This window comes from Schistocerca serialis, chromosome 3 (genome assembly GCF_023864345.2).
Source record: "Schistocerca serialis cubense isolate TAMUIC-IGC-003099 chromosome 3, iqSchSeri2.2, whole genome shotgun sequence".
NCBI classification, from domain to species: Eukaryota; Metazoa; Arthropoda; class Insecta; order Orthoptera; family Acrididae; genus Schistocerca; species Schistocerca serialis.
Genome location: NC_064640.1, coordinates 571,192,332 through 571,210,234, shown reverse-complemented (window position 1 = coordinate 571,210,234; position 17,903 = coordinate 571,192,332). Strand labels below are relative to the sequence as shown.

The 17,903-nt window shown below is 46.6% G+C and overlaps 1 protein-coding gene across 1 annotated transcript in view; it reads right to left on the bottom strand.

Annotated features, from left to right (window-relative positions):
• Positions 1-17,903, bottom strand: part of LOC126471023 (speckle-type POZ protein-like) — a 100,752-nt gene that overhangs the window by 46,005 nt on the left and 36,844 nt on the right. Inside the window, exon 2 of the mRNA XM_050099084.1 lies at positions 2,480-3,038. Coding sequence (XP_049955041.1) covers positions 2,480-3,027 — 548 coding nt within the window. The 5' untranslated portion in view covers positions 3,028-3,038. The remainder of the gene's footprint in view (positions 1-2,479; positions 3,039-17,903) is intronic.

The following is a 17,903-nucleotide window of genomic DNA, read 5'->3' as shown; positions in this document are numbered from 1 at the left end:
GCACTTTTAATTGCTAACAGAGTATACATGTTATCTCGCTTCCAGTTTCCACATACTATGTGGTTTGCAACAATGACCTGTCTAGGTCGTGTTTCTTCAAAGACGGCACCTTCTTCCCTCATGGGTTTATTGTTGTATCTCATGAAATATCATTTCTTGTATGAAATTCAGTGGTGGACCATATATTCATGTGTATTACGGCAGAGATGAAGAGACCCAACTACGTAGCGCAGTGTTTGGTACACTGGACTCTCATTAGGGAGGGCGATGGTTCAAATCCCCATACAGAATCAAGTTTTCCGTGATTTCCCTAATCACTCCAGGCAAATGTCGGGATCTTACCTTAAAAGGGTACCGCCCATTTCTTTCCCTACTCTTGAAACATTCCGAGCTAGTGTTCTGTCTGTAATGACCTCGATGTGAAACGGACGTTAAACCATTATCATCTTTCCTTCGGGTCAAATCCGCTTCCGGTCCTCCAGATGTAAGTTTCGTGTGGTTTCCCTAAACCGCTCAAGGGGATAGACCAGGGTAACGCTCGAGTTTGAAACTAATGTTAATGAGTTTTTTTTCAGTAACATAATAAAAGAAATTACAGAACTGACTTTGGACCTTTATTGTACACCCTTAAAATTGTATCACGTTTTTTTTTAAAGTAAAAAGCTTACTCCCAGAGGACACTACACGACATCGACGATAGGCTTTCGTGGAATGCAAAGGTGGCTGGTGGGAGTTCTGAACGCCACAACTTTTTACTTAGAACAAAATTTGAAAAACTGCTTTGAAACTATTGATATTGTCTAGCGTAGTACATATGGCTATTTTAAAAGAAGTTGATTTTAACAAAATGGTGGACTGTGAAGTAAAAATCGATTTCTTCGCAAAAAAGTAGTTTTAAAAACGTGCACCAGAATCTAAATTAAAATATATTACAAAAATCTTACGTACTACAGTAGAAAAACGGCCGACTCACAAATTACGAAAAGGTATAATTTAAGTGCATTTACATTTCATGAGTTGTTCAAATGGGTTCAAATGGCTCTCAGCACTATGGGACTTAACATCTAAGGTCATCAGTACCCTAGAACGTAGAACTACTTAAACCTATCTAACCTAAGGACATCACACACATTCATGCCCAAGGCAGGATTCGAACCTGCGACCGTAGCTGTCGCGCGGTTCCAGACTGAATCATGAGTTGCAGCGCCTACCAACTTGAAAACTGTTGTTTTGAGAAAACAGCGTTTAACGTTTTAACTTGTGTTTTTTAATACTCAAACTGAACAAACCTTTAGCCGGCAATGCCAGCACCGTACGGTTGGCCGTTTTTTCGCTGATGTCGAAACACTCGCATTTTGACGAAATGATATCAATTAACTCATTTCCGCTTGCGAATCGAAGCGCTTTTTCCACGTCTGGGATTACTTTTCGAACCTTTCCTATTCGTATAAATACATTTTATTGTCATTTTCAAGCTCTACCTTGTACTTCGTATGATAAACAAGCGAAACAAGTTATGCAGACACGACACAAGCACTTGCTTTCAGCCTGTTTACCATAAACGAATCATGTTACGAAGAGAAATCTTGTTGAGAATCATATTGTAGTTGGTACTCTCGGAAACTAAAAGGACCTCTATTCAGTTGGTAACTGTTACAATATTACATCGGTTATATTCGACCACTCAGATGCGCCAGACCCCCGGCTGCAAATCGCGGTTTTAACATATTTTAACATTTATCGTTCACTTTATATGAATGATTTTTGTTAAAAACAGACTCTCTAAGGAACATTTTAAGCCAATAAAAATTAGGCGCATAAAATTCTATCCTACCCCCTTAAGACAAATTCTGTGATGGGTCCTTTGGAAGAGCACGACGGAGTTTGATCCCTAAGACAAGCCACTGGTCGATTTTTAACGACCTCTTTGACGGAACGTAAGACACTAATCTTCCTTCAGTCTTTTACACAGACACAGAGGAATACAAAAAGGACGGAAAGTTAAGCTGTAACCTCTTGTTGACGTCGATGCAATCAGAGACAGAGCAAAAGCTTATATTGGACAAGGGGGGTGGGAAATGTGCTTTCAGCTTATTTTAAGGAACTATCCCGGCATTAGCCATGTGATTTATGGAAACTCGGTCAACCTGATTACGGATGGTCAGACAGGTGCCACGCCGGGTAGCCGTGCGGTCTTAGGCGCCTTGACACAGTTCGCGCGGCTTCCCCCCCATCGGAGGTTCGAGTCCTCCCTCGGGCATGGGTGTGTGTGTTTTCCTTAGCGTAAGTTAGCACAAGTTAGATTAAGTATTGTGTAAGCCTAGGAATCGATGGCCTCTGGAGTTTGGTCCCATAGGAACTTACCACTACCAGTCAGACAGGTATTTGAACCCCATTAGTCTTCGAATACGAACACGTCGTCTCAAGCATTGCGCTACTTCACTGGGTGTGGGAATTTAAAGTGTGCAGTAATGCGAACCTGTTGGCTGACGTCGTCGATGCGACGTGTCGACAGACTTCGATGAGTATTTGCGGGTGGTTCCGCAGCGCCTCCTCCCAGCCGCAGGTGCCCATGACCTGCACGGGGTGGCTCCTAATGAAGGCGGCGGCCGTCTCGCGTAGCAGAGGACACGAGTGCAGCACGGCGAGCACGGCGGTTTTTGCCGCACTCTCTACGCACAAGTCACTCGCCAGCTGCAGCTCGCACCTCTTCTTGAGCAGCGCCACGTCGTACTTGTCAGCCGCCGCGAGAAGGTCGTGCGCCATGGTCGCCATCGCGGGCGCCTCGTCCGTGTAGACGAAGGCGAGCAGCTGGCCCAGCACAGGCTCGGATACGTCAGGGATGTGGACACGGCCGCTGCTCGCCTCGAGTGTAGGGTGACGCAACATGGCGGCGAAGACGGAGCTGCGAGCCGTCAGCACGGTGCGGTGCGCGGGCAGCTGCGAGGCGCCGGCCACCAGCGTCACGTCGGCGCCCTCCCCGCTCACCAGCAGCCCCTCCAGGTCGCTGGGCAGGTTCCGCGACATCGCTGCCGCCACTGTACCAGGCAAACCGACATAACAGGGTAAATATTGCTCGTATTCGAGTAGAGAGTTTTAATCTTTGTTGCGAGGAAATTGCACAACTAAAGGAAAAAACCACTAAAAGATTTTTTGGTTTTATTTGTTTGTTAGCTATTCCCTGCGAGCCCACGATACGGATACAGCAGATACTATTCCTGAACCTTTCAAAATTAAAAGATGAAGAGCAATTATTGCACGAAGAAAGGAAGTAAAAATGAAATGTTACACAGAATGAGGTTGCAATGGATGTTTTTCATAATTCCTAGAGCGAATTTACGCAATACTAAGGACACCAGGTAGCACCCCAAGTGTGGTCATACCTCCGGTTGTGACTGTGCATAAAGGGTCTACAGTGTTTAGTAAGTGCTGTGAATGTCTTCAATACAGAACTCCACCTACCAAGAGGTGGCAGTGCGCACGGAAACAAGAAAAAAGTCTAGTAAACATGGGCTCTAAAATGCTTATCCTAAGAGGTATGAGCACCTGTCGGTCTTCACAACTGCGAGACACACCTCTTCTACTCAATGACCTTCGCTTTCCACATTTTGCGAGTTGGTAGTACGGACCAAAACAATAGAAAACTCTAGTAAATATTGGCTCTAAAACGTATAACTTAAGAGCTATGAGCGCTTGTTCATCTTCGTTAATGTGAAATAAAACAATAAAAAACTCAGTAAATATTGGCTCTAAAACGCATACCTTAGCAGCTATTCAAATGGTTCAAATGGCTCTGAGCACTATGGGACTCAACTGCTGTGGTCATCAGTCCCCTAGAACTTAGAACTACTTAAACCTAACCAACCTAAGGACAGCACACAACACCCAGCCATCACGAGGCAGAGAAAATCCCTGACCCCGCCGGGAATCGAACCCGGGAACCCGGGCGTGGGAAGCGAGAACGCTATCGCACGACCACGAGATGCGGGCCTTTAGCAGCTATGAGCACTTGTTCATTTTCATTACTGTGAAATACATCACGTCTACTAAACAAGTGCTCATAGCTCTTAAGGTATGGATTTTAAAGCCCATGTTTACTGGACCTTTTTTTTCTTCGTTTGGTCTATACTACCTCTGTGGTGTCACCACCAGACACCACACTTGCTAGGTGGTAGCCTTTAAATCGGCCGCGGTCCGTTAGTATACGTCGGACCCGCGTGTCGCCACTATCAGTGATTGCAGACCGAGCGCCGCCACACGGCAGGTCTAGTCTAGAGACTCCGTAGCACTCGCCCCAGTCGTACAGCCGACTTTGCTAGCGATGGTTCACTGTCTATCTACGCTCTCATTTGCAGAGACGACAGTTTAGCATAGCCTTCAGCTACGGCCGGCCGAAGTGGCCGTGCGGTTAAAGGCGCTGCAGTCTGGAACCGCAAGACCGTTACGGTCGCAGGTTCGAATCCTGCCTCGGGCATGGATGTTTGTGATGTCCTTAGGTTAGTTAGGTTTAACTAGTTCTAAGTTCTAGGGGACTAATGACCACGGCAGTTGAGTCCCATAGTGCTCAGAGCCATTTGAACCATTTTTGAACCTTCAGCTACGTCATTTACTACGACCTAGCAAGGCGCCATATTCAGTTACTATAATTACTTCAAGACTATTCTGAACAGATAATATTGTGAATCATATACCGTCAAGAGCGACGTTCATCATTAATGGATTAAAGTTAAGTATCAAACCAATTACGTCCGCTTTCTGAATTCTCATTCCTTGTCATGTTCCAGACCTCACGTCAGTATAGTTCTTCCCTCTGCAAGCCAGCCTGCGTGAGCTAAAACGCGTGCATTTCCGCCTCCACTCGTAACACGGTGTTGGCTCTTCTAACACAAAAACCTCCCAAAATGTGGTAAACAAAGAGTGTGCAGTAGAAGAAACGTGTTTCACAGTGTCGAAGATGAGCAATTGCTCATAGCCCTTAAACTGTGCAATTTAGACCAGTTGTTTACTAGACATTTTTAATGTGTTGGTCCGTACTACCGCCTTTGAAAGTTTGTCAGTGGAGTTCTGGTTCCCTAGTTAATATATACATATGACCCATGTGTTCCTTGTGTTTTGCAGGCTGTGCGAGTGACAAAGCGACTGTAGGCAGCAGAGTGACCCGTTATTCATGTCGGGAACAAGCCGACATGGTGTCTGAACGGCCAAGCAAATGGAAATGGTAGAGAGGCAGCACGGCTATGCCTAAACAAGTAACCTCACGGACTTCCAACGTACTCCCCCGGTCGTTGACCCGTCCTTACTACTTGCCACACACGGTTACATCTGACAGAACTAAAGTACCTGTGAACCCAGGCCCTGCAAGGTAAGATCCCGGATGAAGGCACGATTAGACATCAAAATAACAGCCGTCATACATGCTCTAAAATATTTCTTTGAGGAAGAAGTAGCCTCTACTGTAGAACACACGAACAACTGTTACCCCGTCTCCGGCCATCCTGATTTAGGTTTTCCGTGATTTCCCTAAATCGCTTCAGGCAAATGCCGGGATGGTTCCTTTGAAAGGGCACGGCCGATTTCCTTCCCCATCCTTCCCTCACCCGAGCTTGCGCTCCGTCTCTAATGACCTCGTTGTCGACGGGATGTTAAACACTAAACTCCTCCTCCTCCAACTGTTACCTGTACTAAATCTTTTTATTACAGAATCACCATACACATAGGGTTCATGTGTGTAGTTGATGACATTGGAAAATCCTCCACAACTGGGAAGATCCTGACAAGGCATTCACAAACTAAATGAAATTAATCGTGATAAACGTTAATACATAACCTGTCAAAAGCGTTCCTACAGGAGAAAAGAACCCCTAGCATAACTTACAATACAATAATCACAAAACAATTTAACCTCCAAAATATTACTCACCTCACTTCAATATGCCCTATTGTCCATGCTATTTTAGCTGGAATATAACGTATATTTACCGATACCTTTCTCGACTTTTAAGCCCTATTAACACACACGCGATACGTGGCTAGCATGGACACGAGGAAATGAGAAGAAAATGCATAAAACTCCAATCTCCAATAGAAGTGAGCCGTGTATCGACTCGTGCTGCGCCTTGTTTAGATTGCATTGGTTTTCCTTTTCTTCCCCTGACATCTTTGTTTGATATGTTGCCTGTCATTAAGTGGCTGCTTCGTTGTCTTTTCCCTCTGCTATCGATATCTGCGTTTTTGCTTCCGGGAAACTGCTATGGAGGAAGTGAGATCTTTGACCGGTTGTAACCTCGTGTGGTGGCGCGGAAGTAGGGGCGTTGCGCGCAGAGTGTGTGGTGGACACGGGAGGGCAGTGTGGCTCTCCAGCGCGAAGCAGGCGTGGTCGGTTGTACCGAGTCGCCACGTGATGTATGTCGGTTGTGTGTAACGAGCGGGTCGAGTTGACGGAAGAGCTCCCCGCGTGTTGGTTGTCTACAGAATCGCCCCACAAGTAGTTGGTATTCATTTCGCCTTGGTGGGACGTTAACAAGCTTCTTTAAATCCTCCGTTTCAACACTGGAGTTTAAAAGGAGACACTTAACATGAAGGAGCGGTCACTACCCGTCAACGTTGCAGAGAAAACGTGAACTCCGGTGACAGAGCGTGTTGTCGCGTGACAGTGGCGTGTTGGGTACGCTGGCGACGCGTGCGCGGTCGGATGTGTGGATCCTTGCCATCGGAGGTCGTGTACTGCCTGTTCGAGCATAATTGCAAGTTAAGTTCGTGGAAGGTTTAATTATTAAGTAATAATTTTGTGTAACCAGCGTCTCTTCTTCCTTGTGGCCTCCGGCGACCGGGTTTCCTGTCCCTGCCACAGGTGTAATTTAAGACGGTGAACTTTCCTCCTCCTCTCGTTAGTATCCGATGGGAGGTGTAGTTTTGGCAGTTTGTTTCGCTATTCTGTCGTAGGTTATGAATAAACTCATGCTTGTTGGTTGATCATGTGGTCGCTCATTCAGGACGGTGTGTGGTAATGTTTCCTTGCACGAGGTTAGCTCTAATTCTGTCAGCAAGTTAAGCAATCTTACAACAAGTTTTCGCTGGCTAAAAGTCGGTGCAGTGACCAGCCTGAGTCGCAATTGTGTTTACGGGCGTATTTTAATTGGTCAGTATTCTGTCTAGGCTGAGCATCCCTGAGTGGGTGATTTGTGGCCGCCTTACACGGGTCCGTCATATATATTATGTTCTAATGATATTCCAGGACACTTCTGTTTAAATTTTTTTAAATTCCTCCAAGTTTGTAAATTCATTTTATTGCCATTAATCGTGTGCTTGCTGAGACCTGTTTAATTTTTTTAATGGCCGTGTTAGTAGCTTCACTACCTCACCGTGCCTTATTAACAAAGTTCTGTATTTACTTTAGTAGCCTGTTTACTAATGTTCTTTAAATTTTTTAAATTATTGTTTTGCTATAAATTACTTTGATTGGTGTTAGCGGCGTGTCTTAAAAGGTAGTTTATTGCCGTATTGCTAGCTTCTGTTTTTTTTTCAGTTTTAAATTGTTGTATTGCTATAAATTACTTGATTGCCGTTAGCGGCGTGTTTAAAAGGCTGTTTATTGCCGTACAGCTAGTTTCTGTAAGATACGAATAAAACGTTTGTGAAAATCTGAACTGGACAGTAAACTACTAGAAATTTGGCCCCGTTTCCCAAGTTGTGGTGTGGCTTGTAGTAACCGTAACCACTGTGTGTCAAGAAGTGCACACACACGTTAGTGACTCCCTTACTGAGCGCCTGAGAAACGCGATACTTATCGTGCTTTGTCGGCGGCTGCTGTGGTCGGCAGTGGCGTATGACGACGACGGCGAGTCGATGCTGTGCGGACCTGTAAACATCAATACTATTCTGGTCTTGATTGTATCAGCAGTCGGAAACTGTCCTGAGTTTTCGTGAGACGAAAAACTGTTTCCCCCTAGATAAACTATTGGCAATGTCCACTCGCTTTCGCCGGCGAATGTGGCTGAGCGGTTCTAGGCGCTTCAGTCTGGAACCGCGCTGCTGCTACGGTCACAGGTTCGAATCCTCCCTCGGGCATGGATGTGTGTGATGTCCTTAGGTTAGTTAGGTTTAAGTAGTTCTAAGTCTAGGGGTCTGATGACCTCAGATGTTAAGTCCCATAGTGCTTAGAGCCATTTGAACCATCCACTCGCTCTGGCTTAGCAAAATGTACGCCTCTGCCCTTTGTAATTGTTCCGCAGAAACAACTAATTGGGGTCGAAATCCGTGATCTCCACCCCAGGGAGGTTACGCGATTTTCGATCACTGAACGTAAGTGTACACTAAAAAGCTCTTCTAGGCCTAAAGAACAGTAAGTGTTCCATCTACACACAGCCCTGGTCTGAAGAGATCTCCCTTCTTCCACCCATAGGTCCGGTCTCTACGAGGTGCATTCAAGTTCTAAGGCCTCCGATTTTTTTTCTAATTAACTACTCACCCGAAATCGATGAAACTGGCGTTACTTCTCGACGTAATCGCCCTGCAGACGTACACATTTTTCACAACGCTGACGCCATGATTCCATAGCAGCGGCGAAGGCTTCTTTGAGTCTGTTTTGACCACTGGAAAATCGCTGAGGCAATAGCAGCACGGCTGGTCAGTGTGCGGCCACAGAGTGTCTTTCATTGTTGGAAAAAGCCAAAAGTCACTAGGAGCCAGGTCAGGTGAGTAGGGAGCATGAGGAATCACTTCAAAGTTATCACGAAGAAACTGTTGCATAACGGTAGCTCGATGTGCGGGTGCCTTGTCTTGGTGAAACAGCACACGCGCAGCCCTTCCCGGACGTTTTTGTTGCAGTGCAGGAAGGAATTTGTTCTTCAAAACATTTTCGTAGGATGCACCTGTTACCGTAGTGCCCTTTGGAACGCAATGGGTAAGGATTACGCCCTCGCTGTCCCAGAACATGGACACCATTTTTTCAGCACTGGCGGTTACCCGAAATTTTTTTGGTGGCGGTGAATCAGTGTTCTTCCATTGAGCTGACTGGCGCTTTGTTTCTGGATTGAAAAATGGCATCCACGTCTCATCCATTGTCACAACCGACGAAAAGAAAGTCCCATTCATGCTGTCGTTGCGCGTCAACATTGCTTGGCAACATGCCACATGAGCAGCCATGTGGTCGTCCGTCAGCATTCGTGGCACCCACCTGGATGACACTTTTCGCATTTTCAGGTCGTCATGCAGGATTGTGTGCACAGAACCCACAGAAATGCCAACTCTGGAGGCGATCTGTTCAACAGTCATTCGGCGATCCCCCAAAACAATTCTCTCGACTTTCTCGATCATGTCGTCAGACCGGCTTGTGCGAGTCCGAGGTTGTTTCGGTTTGTTGTCACACGATGTTCTGCCTTCATTAAACTGTCGCACCCACGAACGCACTTTCGACACATCCATAACTCCATCACCACATGTCTCCTTCAACTGTCGATGAATTTCAATTGGTTTCACACCACGCAAATTCAGAAAACGAATGAGTGCACGCTGTTCAAGTAAGGAAACGTCGCAATTTTAAGTATGTGAAACAAATCTCATTCTCGCCGCTGGCGGTAAAATTCCATCTGCTGTACGGTGCTGCCATCTCTGCGACGTTTTGACAATGAACGCGGACTCATTTTAAAACAATGCACATGTTTCTATCTCTTTCCAGTCCGGTGAAAAACAATCGGAGGCCTTAGAACTTGAATGCACCTCGTATATCTTTTTTGTTCCCTCCACGGTGCCTTGTGTTCATCCCTTACGACAATTCGTAGGGGCCAATGCTGATTGTGGTACGACTTGCGTCGTTTTTTGGCCCAATGAAGCTTGAGTAGTGTATTGGGGTGTAAAGTATTTTCCTTCTGGCCTATAGCACTCATGTATCGCTCCTATACCCTCAGACTCCGCCGATTCGTGAGCTGTCCACGTGCACCCTCACGTTCTCCATGCCATCGCCACGTGATAGGCAAGTATTTGTTAAAAAATAGCAGTGGTTTCCACTGTGGCCTATTTTCTGTTTTGTAAAAAATAGTGACAATTTTTTCGTGCTTTTCAAAGACTCCCGAGTTGATTGTGAAAGCATTCCTTTCATAGAAGCTTTCCCAGGCATCAGGTGTAGTCTTTCTACATGTGTTCTGTCCCGTCATCTCTGCCCACTGTTAACTTTATTTTGTGCGACTTAACATTTTTCATAAATGCGAATTCCGTGTATTATTCTTCTAAGAGCGGCCACACAGACTCCTGTTATGTTAAGATGTTTCTTTCTATTCTACGCAGGTGTCAGAAAAGATCGCTTAATGGCTTATTGTTAGCTAATGGTGCCTGCCTCCCCACTGAGAAGAGTCGGCCCCTAATTGCCTCCCTCAAAATGCATTCCATGTTCTTCTCTCGACGGCGGGAAACTCCCTGTGTGCACTAAAATTCAAAGTGATAGCAATACTACGGGAGTATTAACACGCAAAGGAGGGAATGCTTGTTAGTATCGAGTTCAAGCTGGCCACGTATGAATGATTACTCTGTTCTACACAGATTATCACTTTACTTGAAGTAGGGCATTCGTGGTATCAAACTCCTCAGCTAGATGAATAGATTATGTTTCTGTATTTAAAATAGTATGTGATCGCATCCATAATTAAGGAGATACAACAGAATTCCGAAACATGCCATGGTGTATGTTCACATTGTGTTCACAGGACACACAATCAGTCTTAGGTAGACAAGTGCAGTGAATGGTACGTTTACACAACAATCATCTTGCTGATACAGCAATTACCTTTTACTGATATTGTCTCCTGTGTACTGTACACCTTGCGATGCCATACAAACTTTCATTGCAGGAGTATGGAGAGATGGTGTACATTTTGGGCTTTTGTGGCGGTAATGTGAAAGCGGCTGTGGCCGAATATCACCGTCGGTATCCTAATTATAGCATTCCAAGTGCCAAAACATTTAGTGGAACATATCGAACATTGATAAAAACTGGTACTCTTCCCAGTATTCATATTCACTCCAGAAGACATCGTGCCCTTCAAGAAGAGGAAAACATTCTTAATTCTTCAGAGCACAGTCCTCATTAAAGTTCAAGATTCCTTGCTACCAGACTGAATGTTCACATTCTAAGATGTGTAGGATTCTTCATGAGAATGGACTGTATCCTTTTCATGTGCAGGAAGTTCACCATTTGGAGCCACATGATTGTGCCAACCATCTGAACTTTCGTAACTGGTTAAATGGAAATTGGAAGCTCTATCGCTTCATAATGTTCAGTGATGAGGCAACCTTTACAAGAGATGGCACCAAGAACATACATAACATGCATGTCTGGGCAGACGAATATCCCCATGCCATGGTAGTATATCAATTTCAGTACAGATTGTCAATGTCTGGTGTAGTGTTGTGTGTGACCAGTTACTGGGTCCATTTATTCTCCCAGGAAATTTAAATGATCAGATGTACGGTGCCGGCCAGAGTGGTCGAGCGGTTCTAGGCTCTACAGTGTGGAACTGAGTGACTGCTTCGGTTGCAGGTTCGAATCCTGCCTGGGGCATGGATGTGTGTGATGTCCTTAGGTTAGTTGGGTTTAATTAGTTCTAAGTTCTAGGCGACTGATGTCCTGAGAAGTCGCATAGTGCTCAGAACCATATGAACCATTTTTTAGATGTACAGTAACTTTTAACAAGAAGAGTTACCACAGCTTCTTGAAGATGTTCCTCTGGAAACAAGATGCCACATGTCGAACATGATGGGACACATGCACACTTCCACCATGTGGTAACAACTTATCTTAATCAGCAATTCCCAAATCGATGTATAGGTGGGGGGGGGGGAGGCGGCTATCATCTGGCCTGCCAGATCCCCAAATTTAACACCCCTAGATTACTGCATCTGGGGATGGATGAAAGACATTGTGTACGAAGTTAAGGTGGAAACATGAGAAGAATTGACACAACTTATTTTCGATGCCGCAACATAAATAGCGAATGGGCACGTGAAGTTAGGAAATGCCACTTGTGCAGTTCTCTCCCGTGTGAATCTTTGCCTTCAAATGCAGGGAGGAAATTTTGAACATTTGCTTCAGATCCACTCTGGATGCAAGAGACTGCTACAAAATTGTTTAATTATTATTTGCATTTTTTATAGTGAAATCCTACAATAAAAGTTTTTGTGCCACTTTCCTGAGTTTTTAAATTGCTGTAGCTTCTTAATTATGGATCTGATCCCATTACTATATTTACATTTTTGTTCCAAATAACCTAAGGAGTACCCTCCAGAAACTGGGGGAAACCCTCACGACACCCTAAATATGGATACATATGCTGTAAATGTTTCAATTCTAAAATTTTGTTTATAGATGGCACATATTCTATTATTCCATACTGAAAATTAGTATTCATTAATTCAACAATTATCTATTGATGGTCTCTATCATTCTGAAAATTAATACTGATAAATACCAATAATTATGTATGGTTTGAGTTACATCTAATACTTTCCCTTATCAATGATACACGCTAAGTGTGATGATGAAAATGGTTGAAGATGAGGAAATTTCCTTTGTATAATTACTTGAACCACAATTTCTCAACCAGTCTGTATAATTTAAATTATCATCAGTCCTCTAATAGTTTAATATTATCATTTGGATGCTATCTGGAAGTATGTCAAAATTCTTGTATCTTAAAGCTTATAATCAATTAATATCCTGAATATGGATGTTGTATCTCCAATAGAAGCACATGAACAGGCACTATGCCACTTAATCTGTAACAAAATAGCTTTAACACAGTATTTGTAACTCTCTAACAATGCAAAAACGTTAGTACATACATATATACCTGTGAGAATGTGGTTTTAACAAAAATGTAAAAAGGAATATGGCTTTAACAAAAATGTAAAATAGTAATACACACATATAAGTAGAACAATATAATCTACAATCATATACATCAATTCAAAACATTCAATCTGTTCACAAGAGGGACACCCACCTTTATTCTTATCCCTCATAAATGCACTAGTTTTCATCATATCATTCATTTGACAATAAATTACTGAATATATCCTTTAGATTTTTCTTTGTTAACGACACATGAAAATACCCCCCTGTGGGTCCGGGGATTAGAATAGACCCGAGGTATTCCTGCCTGTCGTAAGAGGCGACTAAAAGGAGTCCCTCCCCCTCACGGGGGTAGTTAGCGCCTGCGTCCGGAGATGGACGGTTCCACGACCTCTATTTGTGGTCATCTTACTTTTTCACTTCTCGTTTCTTCCTACCTTTGTTTGGTTCCTTTCTTTGCTCTTCTCCACCTCACTGTCTTCCTTACTCTTTCCCCTGCAAAATCTCCTTGCCTTCTTATTGTCTTCTTCTCCTTGCCTTCTCATTGCCTTTTTCTCCTTGCCTTCTCATTGCCTTCCTCTCCTTGCCTTCTCATTGCCTTCCTCTCCTTGCCTTCTCATTGCCTTCCTCTCCTTGCCTTCTCATTGCCTTCTTCTCCTTGCCTTCTCATTGCCTTCTTCTCCTTGCCTTCTCATTGCTTCTCCTTGCCTTCTCATTGCTTCTTCTCCTTGCCTTCTCATTGCTTCTTCTCCTTGCCTTCTCATTGCTTCTTCTCCTTGCCTTCTCATTGCTTCTTCTCCTTGCCTTCTTCTCCTTGCCTTCTCCTTGCCTTCTTCTCCTTGCCTTCTCATTGCCTTCTTCTCCTTGCCTTCTCTGGTCTCTGCCTTGGCGTTTGAGACAGTCTGTCCTCTCTCTCTCTCTCTCTCTCTCTCTCTCTCTCTCTCTCTCTCTCTCTCTCTCTCTCTCTCTCTCTCTCTCTCTCTCTCTCTCTCCCCCCCCTCTCTCTCCTTTTTCCTCTTCTTCCTTCCTCCCTGTGCGCGCCTGAAGGCCGACCCACGCGTTCGCACGCGTAGCCGGTGACGGGGTAACGCGTAATTCCCCGCCCTGGGTAGACATGTAAGGCACGCGCGTACCCCCTGGTAAAGGCCAGGCCCGGGGAGGGGTGATTGCCTGAGCTGATACCTTCTGACCATGCCGATTGGTCCCTCCGTCTGTTTCTCGGGAGGTGTGACCTGAGGTGTAAACATTCACCTAAGGCGGGAGTGCCCTCTGAGAGGGTCCCCACAAGGAAGGAGCGCGCCATCGGAGACGCTGGCAATCATGGGGGATTCCTCCGCAATGGATTTCACTCCATCTGTCTCGACTTATGCCCAAAAACGGAAACGTGACCAGCCACCAGTGACAAAAGTACTACCGCCTGTCCCACAGTTCCTCGTCGTTTCTCGATCTGAGGACGGAAAGGATTTTTCCTCTGTCAACCCTTTCGTTATCCAGAAGGGTGTAGATGCCATAGCCGGATCTGTCAAATCTTGTACCAGGTTGCGTAACGGTACCTTATTACTAGAAACTGAGAGCGCCTTTCAGGCACAGAAACTGCTTCGGGCCACACTCCTGTACACGTTCCCTGTGCGGGTGGAGGCTCACCGAACTTTGAATTCGTCTCGTGGTGTGGTCTATACTAGCTCCCTCGACGGATTGACTGACGAGGAGATTCAATCATTCCTCGCTGAGCAGGGCGTGACTGCTGTCCATAGGGTCATGAAAAAGGTCAACAATGACCTTGTACCGACCCGGACACTTTTCTTGACCTTTGATAGTGTTAAGCTGCCATCGCGCATCAAGTCGGGCTACGAGGTTATTTCTGTTCGCCCCTGTCCCGACACCTACGCGCTGTTACCAGTGTCAGCGTTTCAATCACACTCGACAGTCTTGTTCCAATGCAGCTAAATGTCACTTGTGGCAGGGATGCCCATGAGGGTGACTGTCCACCTCCGTCTCCTCATTGTGTGAACTGTCAGGGTGACCATGCCGCATCCTCCCGCGACTGTCCTGTCTATAAGGAAGAACGCTGTATCCAAGAAATTCGGGTCAAAGAGAAAGTGTCCACCTCGGCTGCTCGCAAGCTATTGGCTAGTAGGAAGCCCACGCTGCTCCCAGCGGGGAAATACAGTACTGTCCTCGCCTCTCCTCGGAGTACCAGGGAGGTGGCAACCCAGACATGCGATCTGACCTTCAGCACCACGGTCGTCCGTTCGGCCAGTGCTAAGATCGCCCGGTAGACCTCTCCTCTTCCTCCCGTCACCCCACAGACACCAGCACCTTCATCAGCTTCTGCCAAGACGAAGACCCAGAAGTCAGATGCACGGGCCTTCAAGAAGGAACCGTCCCGTGCAGACTTCTTACGTACCTCGACCTCCCAGCCTTCGACCGGTACTTCCACTAAACGTCCTTCCAAGAAGGCCCATAGGAAGCACAGTTCTCCTTCTCCACCATGGCGCATTTCTTCTCCTGCGCCACCCAGCGGTTGCCGCCCCAGGCCGTCATCCGTTTCGCCTGGCCGCACCGCTGGTAGCCGTACATCTGGCCGTTCACTGGCGGAGGAAGCTCCCCCTCCCGGCCATCTTCCCAAGATGGCCGATGAACCTATAGACCCCATGGACGATGACTGTCCGCCTACTGATAGCGGCGGCAGTGCTCGCTCGAAGCCAGGCCCTCAGCGGCCTTCGAGGTGACCCCTTCTTTCGTCTTCCTTTTCTTCTTACGATGGCACTTATTCACTGGAATATTCGCAGCACCCGCTCCAACCGAGAGGACTTGAAGTTGCTGCTCCGCTTGCACCGTCCGCTCGTCGTAGCCCTCCAGGAAACGAAGCTACGCCCATGCGATCCAATTGCCTTGGCACACTACACCTCTGTGCGTTTTGACCTACCCCCTGTGGTAGGTATCCCGGCCCATGGAGGGGTTATGTTGCTGGTCCGGGATGATATTTACTACGATCCCATCACGTTGCACACCGGCCTGCAGGCAGTAGCCATCCGCATTACTCTCCCCACTTTTACATTTTCCATTTGTACCGTTTACACTCCATCGTCATCTGCCGTTACCAGGGCAGACATGATGCAACTTATTGCTCAGCTACCTGCACCATTTTTGTTAACTGGAGACTTCAATGCCCACCATCCCCTTTGGGGCTCTCCAGCATCCTGCCCGAGGGGCTCCCTGTTAGCAGACCTTTTCAACCAGCTCAATCTTGTCTGCCTCAATACTGGCGCCCCTACTTTTCTTTCGGACACATCTCACACCTATTCCCATTTAGACCTCTCTATATGTACTCCCCAACTTGCACGCCGGTTTGAGTGGTATGCACTTTCTGATACATATTCGAGCGACCACTTCCCGTGTGTTATCCATCTCCTGCAGCATACCCCCTCTCCGTGCTCCTCTAGTTGGACCATCTCCAAGGCAGACTGGGGGCTCTTCTCTTCCAGGGCGACCTTTCAGGGTAAAAACTTCACAAGCTGCGATCATCAGGTCGCACACCTCACGGACGTCATTCTCGCTGCTGCTGAATATTCTATCCCTCACCCTACTTCTTCTCCACGTCGCGTACCGGTCCCCTGGTGGACTGCAGCATGTAGAGACGCTTTACGTGCTCGTCGACGTGCTTTACGCACCTTTAAACGCCACCCTACAGTGGCGAATTGTATCAATTATAAACGATTACGTGCTCAGTGTCGTCGTGTTATTAAAGAAAGCAAGAAAGCCAGCTGGGCTGCTTTCACAAGCACCTTCAACAGTTTTACTCCTTCTTCTGTTGTCTGGGGTAGCCTGCGCCGGCTATCTGGCACTAAGGTCCACTCACCAGTTTCTGGCTTGACGGTCGCGAATGACGTCCTTGTGGCCCCTGCGGATGTCTCCAATGCCTTCGGCCGCTTTTTCGCCGAGGTTTCGAGCTCCGCTCATTACCACCCTGCCTTCCTCCCCCGCAAACAGGCAGAGGAGGCTAGGCCACCTAACTTCCGCTCCTCGAATCGTGAACGTTATAATGCCCCATTCACCATGCGGGAACTCGAAAACGCACTTGGCCGATCACGGTCCTCCGCTCCAGGGCCTGATTCTATTCATATTCAGATGCTGAAGAACCTTTCTCCTGCGGGTAAAGGTTTTCTTCTTCGTACTTACAATCGCATCTGAATTGAGGGACATGTTCCCGCATGCTGGCGCGAGTCTATTGTCCCGATTCCTAAGCCGGGGAAGGACAAGCACTTGCCTTCCAGTTATCGACCCATCTCGCTTACCAGCTGTGTCTGTAAAGTGATGGAGCGAATGGTTAACTCTCGATTGGTTTGGCTGCTCGAGCCTCGACGCCTACTTACCAATGTACAATGTGGATTTCGTAGGCGCCGCTCTGCTGTCGACCATCTGGTTACCTTGTCGACCTTCATTATGAATAACTTCTTGCGGAAGCGCCCGACCACGGCTGTGTTCTTTGATTTGGAGAAGGCTTACGACACCTGTTGGAGGGCGGGCATTCTCCGCACCATGCATACATGGGGCCTTCGCGGTCGCCTCCCTCTTTTTATTCGTTCCTTTTTAATGGATCGACAGTTCAGGGTACGTGTGGGTTCTGTCCTGTCAGACACCTTTCACTAGGAGAATGGGGTGCCACAGGGCTCAGTTTTGAGCGTCGCTCTCTTCGCCATAGCGATCAATCCAATAATGGATTGCCTCCCAGCTGATGTATCAGGCTCCCTTTTCGTAGACGATTTTACCATCTATTGCAGCACGCAGCGTACGTGTTTCCTGGAGCGCTGTCTTCAGCGTTCTCTTGACCGTCTTTACTCCTGGAGTGTCGCCAATGGCTTCCGTTTTTCTGCCGAGAAGACGGTCTGTATTAACTTCTGGCGCTACAAAGAGTTTCTCCCACCGTCCTTACGACTCGGTCCCGTTGCTCTCCCATTCGTGGAGACAACAAAATTTTTATGTCTCACATTTGACAGGAAACTTAGTTGGTCTCCACATGTCATATTTGGCTGCCCGTTGTACCCGTTCTCTAAATGTC